Raw genomic sequence first — 15,048 nt, 5'->3', positions numbered from 1 at the left:
TGTACCATTACCAGAAGTAATAAAAGTATATTAAAAAAATGCAATAGCTATTAGCCTTCAGGCCACTCTTTGGTATTTCACAGCATATTAAACAAGAAACCTCAAGATTTTTACTCACGTAGTTGATAACCAGCACACATGCAAGTTCTTTACTGGTCAAAAGATTTCCTGCAGTCAGCTGCTATGCACTTGTTATCAGAGGACTTGTCCATTAGCCATTTGCTAATTTTAATTAATGACATCAGTTTAAGAAAAGACACTTTCTCTTCCTACAGGAAGAAAAAAAATGCAGCACCTGGTAAGGTATTAACCCAGTATTTGTCATCAAGTCACAAATGTAACAACGCAGAAACAGCTAAAGGATGGAAAAACAAACAACGCTTCACCACTATTTGCTATTCTGTTTGCATGAATATGGTTATTTTCACAAAAAGCAGCTTCGCTTTCCCTATAAAACTGCCTAGCAGTGGTAATGAGACCCATCAAAATCTCTCCCTAATAATTCAAAAATATACCATTTTGCTTGCAGCATTTTCTACTCCAGATGTGAGAAATTTAAAATCAAAACCAAAGGAAGGAAAGTAAAATGTTGATTTGCTGCTGTTGATAATGCAGCCTTGGGAACAAACTGCTTCTACTCCTTCTGTTTGGCTTTGCATCTCTCTTATTTCCATGTAATTTCCTTAGCAGCAGTTTTTCTTCTTGTTTAGTAAGCAGCCACACAGCGACAACAAACTTTCCTACAGCTTCTGATGTTTCTTAAATGCCATGTTTATAAATGTAACTGCCGATAGAAATTACTCTCGCTACCTGTCCCTTCAAATGCAAGGCTGCCCTTTAAATGTTTATTCTACCTGAAGTTCATGCATGCTATGGAATTTAATGAACCCCCTGAAACTGCTTCATAAATACTATACTTTCTGCAGCATCTCTTTCCAATAGAAAGTGCCTGGGGAACCTCTATAAAGATCAGCTGTATGTAATATGAGCTATAACCACCTTCTACCCGTTTGCATGTCTTAAAATAGAGGGAGATTCTTTCCAGCAGCTGCATACAAAGTGAGGCAGTATAAAGACTAATTGAGAAGTGCCATTTGTTTCCCGTATTCAAAATAAAAACAGTAAGAATGGACAAGGGAGTTACCTTTATTTCCATTTTCCTTTTGGCAGCAACCCAGACTTGTATTCTATCAGCCTACCAGAGGCATGCATTCAAAAGGAATTCAGCAATGCCCATGATCCTATTTAAATCTCTTGCATACAAAAAAATCAAACAAGGTGGAGACTGTACTAATTCTTCTTGGTGGGAACAACTTATAGATTGTTTAACGAATGCTGGAAAACATTCTTTAAAAATAAAAAGACAGATTTTTAATGCCTACCTCTTATACAGAGAACACTCACCAGTACAAATGAGAACAGTGACTGTAAACCACACACAAATCCACAGTGGTATCATGTGTGTCAAACAGCTGGAAACAACAGAGCAAATGCTCACATCCATGAGCTACATGGGTGTGTGTATGTGCATGCACTTCTCCAGGAGGGGAGAAGATGCTGTGAATTAATAATTAGACTTCAGTAAGTCTTATGAGACCTTCTATAACTATCAGAGATGCCTTCAAAGTAGAAAAATAATTCAGTATTTTAGGGGCACGTGAAGGACAGGCGGTTTCTATAGCCTCCCTACAGCTGTTGTCAGCACCATGAGCCACATGGCATGATGTTGCTCTGCTGTCAGACATCAGGGATACTAGAGCTTAAAATCTGATGCATCCTAGAAGGCTGCCCATCTTACGGTCTTCATTTTAGGATTTTATTTATTGTGTTTGGGGGTGAAGTGGCAAAGAAAAGCCCTATGGGTTCTCATGAGCAAACCTTAAGAATTCTAGTCTACTCATTTGTTGCTGCCATAAATGAATTTGGTTTTAAAACTGTTTCACACAGCAACAGAAAATGAGCATCACAGACCAGATTCAGACTGTGCATAAACCTCCTCAGGTCAACTGAATTGCCCTCACTTTCCTCAGCTCTGAACCAAAAACACAGAGACAAATTTTGATTTAAGTTGTATCTGTGCAATCATATTCATGTCAACGGTTTAACATGGGAATAATCATACTAGAACTTAGTTAAGTGCATAAAAATCTCAAGATAAATTATTTCATGTAAAGAGCAAGCAAGAGGAACTGATTTTAAAGAACTGTTTTGATGATATGCATTTCAAAAGGAATAACATTATCTTCTCAGATTATTTTGTTTTTCTGTTGCAACCTTGACAGACAGCTTTCAGACGTGTGCACAATGCTCGCTATGTGAATGACCCCACTGACATCAGAAACCTCAAAGACAAGTAAGCACATGATTAAGACAATGAAATGTGCTCATTAGCAGCACATCTTTTGCTTTGGAAAGCAAGATGAGAAAAAGTTAAAAGCTCTAGCACTTTGACTTAGGTTTTAACTAAATATGAGTAACTTTTCAGGTCAGTACAACTATTAAGATTGTACTGGTCTCGCTGCATATCGGAGAACTAATGATGATGTGATGCAGTTTCCCCTACATGTGCCCCGTCATCTTCTAACAAAACAGGTTTTCTGTTAGCCTCACCAGTGCAGTGTAAGTGAGGACTCTATGTCTGGGACCCTACGTGGCAAACTGAACATCTCAGCCACAGGGCTGACAATAGCATATCGAGAACACAAAACTGTCAGAAAATCAGGAAGTCAATTTCTCCCTCCCTGTAAAGTACAAAAGGAAGCAAACTCATTTGCTGAAGTCAAGATACAAATAGCCCAGAGGAAAAGGAAAGTTATACGCCCACCAGTGACAGGAATTTTTTCTGACTTTTAAAAGGCTGTTTGGTACTAGCTTAAATCCAAAGCAGGCAGTCTGTACAACTGCAGTTGGGAATCCATTGGAGCCTCTGTACAGATTATTGCTGTAATAATGACAAAGAAAATGAAAGTGTGTGTGTACGCATGCACGTGTGTTTAAAACAGGTTAAAAAAAATGCAGACAGCTTGACCTGACATATTTAATCACTGTCTGTTTTTATGTCTATCTATGAAAGGGCCATTGAGGTTTCAATATTTAATGAGTAAACCTAGGTGCACCTTAAATTCATCAGCTGTGTGTGTACAAAGGTAGCTCTTGTATGCACTGGGTACAACCTAAATCCAAGACTATTTACAATTTATTACAAAAGAGACAGAACTGAAACAGTCACACACAAACAAATAAACAAAAAACAAAGTGAGGGGCATTGCTGAGGAGCAGTTTTTAGAAATCCTTAGTAATACAATCCCAGACCTGTTGCCCTCTATACTCTGCTATCAGCTTATGACTTTCCCTGAGATCTGTTCTCTCTGTGGGCTGCTACAGGATTCTTAGTGAAAAGATGTTTTTAAAGGCATTTCAAGGAAAGGCTTGCTTGTTTCATACTAAAAGCCAAAAATAACACACAAACATGGGGCACTAAATAAAATAAAAAGCCAAGTGTTATGGACCAGTTTCATATTCAACACTGTCTTGAGAAGTGGACACAACAGAAAACTTCATTCTGTCTCAGCAATTTGGAAGATGAGACAAATAAAGGGCAAAGAGCAGGAAAATGCAGTATAAACAATGGGTCTATAATGCACAGAACTAATGAGGTTTAGCTTTCCATCACCTTCTGTTTGGTATTTTCAATCACCTTCTGTTTGATTCTCTAGCTAAGCCTAAATATCAGTTAAGGCACTGGTAGAGAGTGGATGTGTACACAAATGCATGTTCTCAGTGTGAGCTTGCACTGCAACACAACTTTCTACACTAGGGCAACATTAGGAGGCCTTTCTTTTCCCAGCCAACTGTTTTCCAAAAAGCAGTATGAATTTATGGTCTTTGAGGTCAACTCCCCCCCCTGCTTGGTTTAGCCCAAATCAACCAGCCAGGTTCAAGAGTTCCTGCATATGAACACATAGTCTCATTCCCACAAGCAACCTTATTTCTTCAGGACACTGCACTGCACTTTACCATTCCATAACGATGAAAAATAGAAAACTCTCCATCTTTTAAAACGAACTCATTTCCCATTGTATAATGTGTTTTGTAATTACAGCAATATCATCTTTGCAGACTGATTTAATGAAAACAGATAGGATATTCTGCACTTCTTAAACTGTGAAGTATAAATCAAGTCAGGGGGGAGGGGTTAGAATGGCTCTATCCTCTTCTTAAAAAGCAGATCAGAGCAGCCACTCTTGAAACAGGACACCTTAAGGTACTTGGTAACTGAATTTGAAGAAAAAATATTTAAGATCACAACTGAAGGTTAAATAAAATGTCTTTTCTTCCCTCTCACATCCTCTACCAACTATGCCAATAACATTCTCCATTTCCCTAGTGTATACAATTGGTTAACAAAGGGATAAAAAGGTGTTGAGACCAAGCTAAGAACAGCAAGTCAAACTTGAAGGAAAAAAACAGCCCACAAGACTGTCATTTGCAGTCGAACCTGCAGAAAATAACGAGCCATTCAGCAGAGAGATCTGATTCATGTTCAGACATCCTGAGTCTTATCCGTAACGAGCTGTCTGTGCCACTGGCTCTCATTTCCAGCCTTCTCACCACTGGTAACACATGCATTGAACATTGCAAAAACAACCCTTGGAAACCCAGGAGTGTCAACTGCAAACATAGTAGACACTGAAAAACACCACGACTCCCAAACATTTAGCCTCCCAGTGTGAAAGCAGGTAGCTCATATATTTTGTCATTCCTTAAACTCTATCTATGAAGCAAACAAAAAACAGATTCTAAACAATGATGATCTGCACTCAGAAATACAAAACAAATCAGCTTTCCACAAAGAAAATATGAACCAAAACAAAAGCTAAAAACTTGAAGACACGAAGTTTCTGTACCTGAAGACATGCAATGTGTTCAGCTGCAACAATGGACTTCAAGAAACACCTCAATAAATTTAGTCTCAGATTATTTCTACTGCTTCAGTGCTCCAGATCAGCAACCCAATCTGTATACAGCAGTGATAGAAAATACCTTCTGATCTTTCACAAGTACCAGCAAAAGTATTGAAATGCCATTAATGCTGTGTCATTATTTCCAGTAAGTGCAAAAGCCATTTAAATGGCAACATGGACATGGACTAGTATGTGTTGGGGAAACTGCTCAGCTCCCCAGCAGCCTGACTAAGTATGGCTGCACCTCCAGCCTCTGTGGCAAATAGCTGCGAGTGGGCTAAGAGGCATGGCTGGGGCCCAGGACCTAGGCTGAAGCACAACATCATAGATCTGCTGGTACTGCAGCAGCAGCACGATACATCACTGGTATCACGTCAACACCCACATCAGAAGGCACAACACTGTCATATCATGCTAGCACTATTACTCACATCAGCCTGCTTTTTCTCTGTATCCAGGAGCCTGCAAGTCACACAGAAGGGAGCAGTATTTTATACCACATTCCTATAAAAGCTGGCCCCTTCAATCACTGTAACTGCCTCAGAGGCAGCCAGCTCCTCTGCTGACAGTAGCAGTAACACACAAGAAAGCCATCCTGCCTCAGGTTCTTCTTGGCAAGGTACAAAGGGAAAGGAAAACACAAATAGGAAGGAAAACTGTCTGGCAGGGGAAGCTGAAAATGATTCAAATAAATTCAGTCAATCTTTAAAGCAAAGGTGTGGACCCTATAGGCACATCTGCAGATTAACACTGTTAGTTTATTATTGTGGAAGACTAAAGTGAGATGAAATTTTAAGGTTTGAATGAGACTTAGGACGCTTATTTAACCAAGAAAAGCTGCAGAATTAGGGAATAGCTGAATGGGGTAGCAGACGAGAAGGAATTCAGGTATCACTTAGATTTCGAAAAAACATTCTAAAATATTATATATGTAAGCTATTTTAAATCAATTTATGAATAAAAGTAAAAAGCAACAAGAAACCGCAACCAGTTGTAGGATTGGTTACAATATTAGTTTTAGCTTCAAACTCTAAGAGGTGAAATACTTGCCCCTGCAAAGGTTGTCTCAAACCGAGTAAGACTGGCATTGCTGCCTGATTAAAGTCACAAGGTCAGTGTTTCTACTTACCAGACAGAGCTTCTCTGAATAAATCATAAAAGAAACCAACACAGAACACCCAAATCACCTTTTTTTTTTTTTGTATAATCAGTGCAATCCTTTAAGTATTCCTACAATACTGCTACAGTTGCACTAGTAGTCTGAGTTGCCACGCCACTGCTAGATTACCATTTCTCTCTCATTTTCAATTCCTGTTTATCTGTGGTCTTCATACCACAGTCTAATAAAATATCAGTATAATTTTTTAGGCCTTACTTGCCAATTTGGTGAGAAAGATATCTTCACATGGGTACACCAATAAGCGCTAATCACAGCAGAGTACCTCTGGACATGCAACATATCCAGGGAACAGCAAGTAAATGCCTAACGATACAGAATCACATCAAATACCAACAAGCTGAGTAATTAACTAAGCACCTTCATTAAAAGTGATCCCATTTAAGATTATACTGTGCTGCTGTTACAGATGGAAGAACAGATTCTCTGCTGCTCACATCCTCTTCAATTTATTGGAGAGTTACCTTGCTGTGATCAGTGATGCTGAGAAGAATACATATGCCTACAATCATTTTTTTCAATCAAATGTTTACAAGCTTTTAAATTATTAGTAGCTGGTCACCTGAGGTAACCAAGGTGCCATCCTGAGTAATGACTGAATTTTCTACGTATGTAAGAGATGCTCAATGTGAATAGAAAAGCCTGTTGACATGTACTTTTAAACTCTGTTGCTTTTGCTTCCTGGACACCTCTGAATCCAATCTCTTAGTACTTCCATAAAGTTCTTCCTCTGACTTTTTTCCTGATATCCTCTATATTCTGAGAAGGTTCTTAACACCTGGATGGAAAGCATCCTTCTTCTTTGCACCTCCCTAGCACCACTTTCTTCATAAATCCTTCTTAGGCTGCTTACCTCTACTTTTAGTCTGGTATGAGCCCGCCCAACATATTGTTCTCTCTTTGTTGGCTTTAACATCTCTTTCAGCAATGGTAAGAGACTTCACTAAGAATATGGGTCCTTTTCATGCTAATAAATCATTCCCTATTTCTTTCAATATAGTATCAAGTAAACTTCCACAGGAATGTACCTACTAACACTCTCAGAGAGTAGCAGTTAACAGGTGACAAACCAATGTGTTACTTGAACAAATGAACAGAAGCCAGAAAGCGGATTATGATCCAAAAGAATATTTAGTTAGTTGCCAACATTTGACGTTTCAGAATAAGAATAAGGAGAAAAAGTATACATTCATACTTGAAAAGTTAATTCTGCCTCATAATACTTAGGCTATTTTTTTCTTGGTGTTTGAGATTAGTTTAATCATTATTTTACTATTTTACTCCCCAGCTTTCCTGTAGGCTCCCTTTAGGTACTGGAAGGACACTGTAAGGTCTCCCCAGAGCCTCCTCTTCTCCAGGCTGAACAACCCTAGCTCTCTCAGCCTTTCTTCACAGGAGAGGTGCTCCAGCCCTCTGATCATCCTCATGGTCCTCCTTTGGACCTGCTCTCACAGCTCCATGTCCTTATGGAGATGACCACTGAGCTAGACACAGTGCTCCGGGTGTGGTCTCAAAAGAGCAGAGGGAGAAAATTGCCCTTGACCTGATGGCCTCAAAGACAAACAGGGAGAAAATACAATGAAAAGGGCCAAAGGGTTGAGATAAGAAGGAGGAGATCTCACAGTATTTATCATGATGGGCAAAACAGACTCAGCATAGGGAGACAGTAAGATTACCTATTACTAACAAGCTAGAGAAGTGAGAAACAAAGGAAAGAAACCAAAAAGCACCTTCCACCCCATCCACCCTCTTCCACCTCCTCCCCCCGAGTAGCGCAGGGGGTTATGGCCACTCTATAGTGCTTCTTTTCCACCGCTCCTTCTCAATCACTCTCGTCCCCTGTGCTGTGGGGTCCCTCCCACGGGATGCAGTCCTTGCTGAACTGATCCAGTATGGGCTTCACACAGGCAGCAGCTCTTCAAGAACTGTTCCAGATATGGGTCTGTACCACGGGGTCCATCCCTCAGGAGCAAACTGTTCCAACCTGGGTTCCCCACGGGCAGCAGCTCCTGCCAGGTCACCTGCTTCTGCATGGTCTCCTCTCCACGGGCTACAGGTCTGCCCTGGAATCTGCTCCAGCAGGGGTTCTCCACAGGCGGCAGCATCCATCAGTGCTGGTCCGCCTGCTCCACCGTGGTCTCCTCCACAGGCTGTGGGGGGACATCCTGCTTCACCATGGTCCTTACCACAGGCCACAGGGGACTTCTGCTCTGGCACCTGGATCACCTCTCCCCCTCCTTCTTCACTATCTTGGTGCCTGCAAGGCTGTTCCTCACTCCTCTCACTCTCCCAGTTACTGTGTGGTGCACAGTCGTCGTGTGTCGTGTCAGTACGTCCCCCCCCCCCCGCATCTTAAACATGCTCTCACAGAGGTGCAAACAACACCACTTATTGGCTCAGCTCTGGTCAGCAGTAGGGCCCTTACCTAACATGGGGCAGCTTCTAGATTCTTCTCACAGAAGCTACCCCTATGGCCCCCTGCTACCAAAACCTTGCCATATAAACCCACTACAACTCCATGCCTTAATCCTCCAGTCTGTACTGATGTTTGGGTTGCCCCAATCCAGATGCATCACCTTGTACTCAGCCTTGTTGAACTTCATGAGGTTCACGTGGGCCCACCTCTCAAACCTGTCCAGGTCCACCTGGAGGGCATCCCTTCCCTCCATCTTATCAACTCCACCATTCAGCTTGATGTCATCCACAAAACTGCTGAGTGCACTCAATCCCCACTGTCTGTATGTTCAAGATACTGTTTTATATGTTTTATAATGTTAAATGTTTCCCAGTATTTTGTTTATTTCACTTGGGACAGCAAATGACTAGCATCAGAATGCCACAATAATTTTTTATTTTTTCAAAGAATTGTGACACCTTTTCCTCTCAAGCTCACAAAACTATATAGATAAACAGTTAGCATGGTCTTCCTTCATAGGTTCCCATACTTAATAAAAAATGGAGCCCCAGCATGTTGCTTGGGAGAAGATATAGTGTCTCCCTGCTCTTGTTTTGATGCTATCTCTGAATGCAAAGCATGCACTGCAACCTGTTGGCCCCAGACTTAAATATTCAGTGCAATGAGGCTTCTACATTTCTTCCAGGAACAAAGAACAGCACATTATCAATAACAGCCAAAGGCAAACTAAATAACTTCAGCAGTGTTCTCCTGCAGACAATCTTTGTCTTCCCAAACCACTACTTAACTTCAGCTTTTTTTTTGTCATCTTTAGTAAAATGTAATGTGCATTTAGATAAAATACATGTATGTACACAAGGGCAGTACACAGAAAAACTTCTAGCAGGCTGTGTGTCTGTGTAAGCTTTCGCCTTCTCCACAGGAAGTCTTTTAGGGGTGCACAGGTTTAGTTGTAGTAAATCTCCTTCTCCCTCTGAGTGTTTTTTGTTGTTAAATTTTCTGGTGGATCTTTTTAGTAAATATATTTTCATTCTTTTCAGCAGAGATCAGGTTATATGAAAAGAATGTATGAAGAAATACAATTTTGAAAAGCAAAAAATAATAAAAATCAAAGCCATTTGAAATAAAAGTAACATCTAGGAGAGATTCTGCAGCTTAACTTCATTTACTCTTCGTTCCTAAACTTTAGAGATGTTTGAGACACATCTCTGACTGAGGAAAAAATCAAAGTACCTAGTGATGTTCAAGAGTCAGAACAAGTTCAAGAGTAACAGAAAATCATTTTTATTTAATATGAAACATCATCAAGAAAGCCACACCTGAGCATGAGTCATCTCTTTTGCGTGCCATCCTCAGCTGTCAATGCTAGCATAAGCTGTATGAAGAAAAATGCAGTATTAAAAATTTATTTAAAATTAGAAAGAAGAGAAAATTAGAGAAAAATAAGAATAGGCACAGGTCAGATTTATATAACATAGGCATGAAAACAGTGACAAAAATGATTAGTATGTTAGATATTTCAGAAGTTAATGTACTTCAATAAGATCAGTGAAGTACGTTTTATTGTCTGTTAGTCAGACTACCAAGTTTGTACAAAATATCACCCATAACTGATTGTGATAAAAGACATTGCAGAAGAAATGTTACCCTCTAGGTTAGCTTTAGAGGTGGCTATCCAATGTGGTTCTACAGTGCCTAATGGAGCAGTAGTTTACACAGATTCAAGAGGCGGCTGCAGAAGCTCAGGGCACAGAAATCCACAGGCAGCTATTAGACATGGAGACCACATTTGTCTCAGTAAATCCGTAACAAGAAAATGATTGAAGTCTCAGAAGGAAATGGAAAGCATTATGCATCCTTGCACTGTTCGTGTTCTTTCTTCTTGTTGCCCCCAGCTGCTGCTCAGAAGAGGATAAAGGAAAAGATGCATCTTTTGTCTGATCCTGTATGGCCTTTTTGACGCTTTTAGGTAATGAAAAGTGAGGTATAAGAGGAGAACAGATTGGATAGAAATACTACAAAGAGTACTCTATCACTGTACAATATAGAAAAGATACAATCCAGATGGAAGACTCCAACAAAATTTTCAGAATCAGTTGCCAAACAGCACTTGATTCAAACTCGATTTCAAATCTAATGAAAGTTGGTAGTCACCTGACAAAGCTCAGCAGGCCTTGGTCACTGCCACCAAGGCCTGAGAAGAAAGGATGTTGCTATTCTTAATTCACCGAAAGCAATATTAGACCTGAAGCAAGCAGTGGTAAGTATGGTAATGCAGAAGACATTTCACCTCTGACACATGGCTATATGGCTCACATTTTAGCCCTTCCTTACAACATTTTTTTCTGAAATGTCAATTTATTTGTGCTCTACAGTCTCACTTGTTCTATGCTACCAAAAACAGGTGCATAATAAAGTCTAAGTTTCATTTTTAAACTGACAGTTTGTTAATTAAATGTTCATTCTCTACAGCAGCATCCCTGTTTCTCTCCTGCTTCTCTTCTATTTCTTGTTGCTCCAAAATTTTCATCCTCAGTATTTCATCTTCAGTTTAACTGAATACAGTAAATCCATAAAAAAGGGCTCTTCTATTTCTGCCCATAAGATAAACTTGGGACCTAAGCCACTGCATTAATTCATTAATTCATGTTAATGCACAGAAGGCAAAAAAACCTGACACAGTAATAGGGCCTCACAACGAGTTTTGCTGCCACTGACTTCAAATTAAGATATTTTTTTTCGGTTTCGCGTTCACAGCATTTCTAACTTCAATAACTGTCAGTTTTCTTTACTGCTCATAGAAAAGTCCAGGTTTAGTGTTCCTTCAGATTTTAGTTTGGTTTAACACGCTGAAATCTCAAGAAGTGAGTACAAAAATTAACCAGAGAACCCTGTTTTGTCTCTAATCAGAATGATCAAAGACACACCATGGCCTCTCTTTAAAGCATATCACAGGAAAACAGTGTTTTCAGTGTTTAAGGGAAAAAAAAAAATCTATTGCGGCACATCTTAATTTCCATCATAATATCATAAGAAGTCAAAATAACATACTCCTCATCTCAGCTACTTTGATAACACTATCAAATGTTGCACCTGTACTCGTTTTGCTGATATTCTTAGAAAGTCAGAGATGTTGTTGATGTACTTAAATCATCATATAAACATGCAGAAATTAAGTACTGACATAATTTCATCTGTTTGTGAAATTACACCAAATCACATTAGCTCTAAGTTTGGCTTATAACTAAACACTGCTTTCTTATACAGCTCTGAAATTTCTGCAAATTTCTTAAGCTTTCCTTAAGAACATTATCAAAATTTGATCACGTTACTGGTCCTTATTACTCTTCAAACCCTACCTGTATAAATCTCTTATATTTTATCAAATAGTAGTAGCTTCCAATAGCTTCATGTTATGGTAACCTCACAAAAAATTCTTGAAATTGGAGTTACAGACCCTATTCTTTAAGTACAATCAAACAAGAGTTGTATGACAGTCGTACGAGTCCCAGTTGAACAAGAACCAAAATATCATCTTCCTCCCTTTCTAAACTCTGAGATTTGTATAAAATTAATCTGTTAGAGAAGATCCTTCAGAAAAACATTCTTCAAATGCTCTAGCATATGAGGTCTGAAATAACCTGGCTCATAAGAACTCGTCTACTTTGTCTCCCAAATGTGACGTACTATAATTTTTTTCACTCCTACTCTAGTTTCATACAAAGCTCCTTCTTTAAAGTGGCAGAGAATTTGATATAGCTTCTTTTTTTTTTTTTTTTTTAGCATACCTTTAAATAATAAAGTGAGCAAAAAAGGGAATATTAAATGTCCTATTGGATATTAGCAGGTTTTAATCTCTCTGTATTCCTGTGATCTTCAGAATAGGAATTTTCAATACACCACTCTAAAATCAATGGAAGACCTCTCAACAACCACAGACAGAAGTAAAAAAAAAAAAAAAAAAAAAAAAAAAAATTCTTGTCAGATCTCAAGTCTTTTCCAATGCTATACAGTCTTTCTATAGCACTTTAAATAAATACAAAAATTAATTCTATTATAAGAATTCTATAAATTCTTAGATTTATAGCTCTAAATATAAAACATTAATTTATGAACAACTAAATGATTGCGAAGTTTACAGAACGACAAAGATAAAGCTTTTAGAGCAGACTTTGTAAAGCTACGTAATACTTCATGCTATCAGAAAGAAAATGACAGCAAGAGAAGCTTGGAAGAAAAAAAAAAAAAGTGAAAAAAGTGGATTATAGTTCACATTGACACCGATAACTTGAAAGCTATTGATATTTACAAAATAAAATGTATCCTCTCACTTGATTGAGTGCCACCCACAACTAAAAGTACTAAATAAAAAAAACCAACTTTGCACTAACCTCATTCTTCCTCTCTCACCCTCCCTTTTTACAACAGGCAGAGCTCTGGCTCCCTCCCCAGCCTTGTCATAGCGGCAGTTTATTTCTGAAGCCTCAGGAAAAATACTGTCATGGATTTGCTTCCTTATGGTGGTAGAAACTTGGGCTAGATGCCCTAAATGAGCACAGCCTGTCAGAACTGGTATGGAATTTGCACCTATTTCACTGTGCAGTCTGGAGAAGCTTAGCTGACAATACAGCTTTTCTTCTCTGCCTGGGGGGACAGGAAACAACAGGCACCATCTGTCCTATAATTCCGAAGCGTGAGTATCTTAGATGAAAAGTCCAGTCAGAGCACCAGGAAAGCATTGCAGCAGGGAGCTGAATCCATACTGATTTGTAAAGTATTACAGTTCACCTCATTTAGGTACTTATCATGTGCATGAGCTGAGAAGAGTTTCTGTTTTGCACTAGTGATTTCTGCTGCCCTCATGCCATGCAGTAGGCTTCATGCTGATGATATCTAATGAAAAGTCTAACAACTAAAATGCACTGCTTGTCAAACACTATATAGCCAGTCTGGTCTGTCACCAGTCACAATAATCCAGTGATCTGACAGGATGTCATACGCTTGACAAAAATTCATATAGAGAAATAAAAAAATCTCTTAGCATTTATACATTACTTAAGTAGTGCAAACCACTTTTACATAAAGGAACTGTACACGTTTTATAGTTGCAAATTCACAGTCAGAATCCAGTTGTTCTATAGGTGGCTGCACAGAAAACACTGTATTTTACATAGCCCTCATGATAATACAGAAGTCAAGGCAGGAATCCAGAATATAACAAACCCACAAGAAAATGTAAAAATCTCACTACCTGCATCTACTTGTTACAGCTGATGTCAACCTCCTCAATTTAAAATTAAAAACTGATAAAGAAAATGATTATGGAACTCAGGAAGGAGAATGTTTATTCTAAAATCAGGTAACTTTAAAATTGTTGCCTACAGCATATTCTTAAACAAGATTATTCAATGTATTTTGCTATTCTAAAATATTAGAAGAAAGTAACTTTCCTTAGCCTTGTATTTCATCACGTCTCATATTGTAGGCATTTCTATTGCAGCTCCAAAGCAAAAATTGCATGTGGCTGAAGTGTTCAGGTTTTGGACACGGATATATGTTCCTCAACTACCGATCTTTCTGTCTCCAGCTGATTGCTGCCACAGGACTCAAACTTCAGATCCAATGCATCTATAGACACAACTGGGAACTGTGTGTAGACACACAAGAATTCAGGAAATAATGAGAAATATTTGTTAACTTTTACAGTGCTATGGACTGACTGTTACAGTTCATGCTGATAGTTACTGAAAAAGTAATAATTGGTTAGATAAATCACTGTCTGAGCCTTACTTCTGAGCCTTGACAGGACTGCATACATGAGTATTTAAGTCTTGACAGTAAATATCTGAGTGGATACATTTATAATTGCATTCCAGACTGGACTCAATCCATTACTGTGAGGACAGGGAACTTAAAAAAAGGACATGTGGCTAAAGCACACCAGAAACGTTTTTTCAGATCTGTCTGTACAGTGCTTTGGGGTTTTGTGGTGGCTTCTATTTATTTATTTATATATAGATATACACACACACACAAAATACAGTCAATGAAAAGAACAGGCATGGAAAAAGTGTTACCCTTCAATTAGTGATTCTGTAACATAATTCCCATCCTAATGCCACCAGATTCTGGCCCTAAATATGAAAAGGGAGCTTGTAATGAGAAGCAGGAAGATACTTCCAAATGAAAAAATGCCTCTTTTTTTTTTTTTTTTTTTTTTTGCTTCACCACAGAAAGTTTTTTATTTTGTCTGGATAAGGGCAACCAGTACCCTGACTGAGCTGAAGTAGTGCAGTAATTAGGAGATACTTATCTAACCAAAGGAAAGAAATTTGCTTTCAGGTGTCATACCAGAAGGAGATTGGTATTAAGTGAGGAAAGAACTAAATACTGACCTTGACAATTATTATTTTTTTTTTAGAGCAATGAAAAAACATTATTTACAAAAAATAAGGGGTTTATCCAGCAACTTAAGTATTTGTGTAATCAAG

The 15,048-nt window shown here is 38.7% G+C and overlaps 1 protein-coding gene across 10 annotated transcripts in view; it reads right to left on the bottom strand.

The window, feature by feature from the left end:
- GALNT18 (polypeptide N-acetylgalactosaminyltransferase 18) overlaps nucleotides 1–15,048 on the bottom strand; it is a 246,548-nt gene that overhangs the window by 160,081 nt on the left and 71,419 nt on the right. Inside the window, exon 1 of one of the 10 annotated variants that reach the window (XM_084519779.1) lies at nucleotides 9,877–9,922. The exons of the other annotated variants lie outside the window; for them this stretch is intronic. Within the exon in view, the coding sequence (XP_084375905.1) occupies nucleotides 9,877–9,907 (31 nt within the window). The 5' untranslated portion in view covers nucleotides 9,908–9,922. Of the gene's footprint in view, nucleotides 1–9,876; nucleotides 9,923–15,048 lie in introns of those variants that run through there. 10 annotated transcript variants of the gene reach the window in all.

This window comes from Aythya ferina (genome assembly GCF_964211825.1).
Source record: "Aythya ferina genome assembly, chromosome: 5".
Taxonomy (NCBI): domain Eukaryota; kingdom Metazoa; phylum Chordata; class Aves; order Anseriformes; family Anatidae; genus Aythya; species Aythya ferina.
This window is presented reverse-complemented; position numbering and strand designations above follow the sequence as displayed.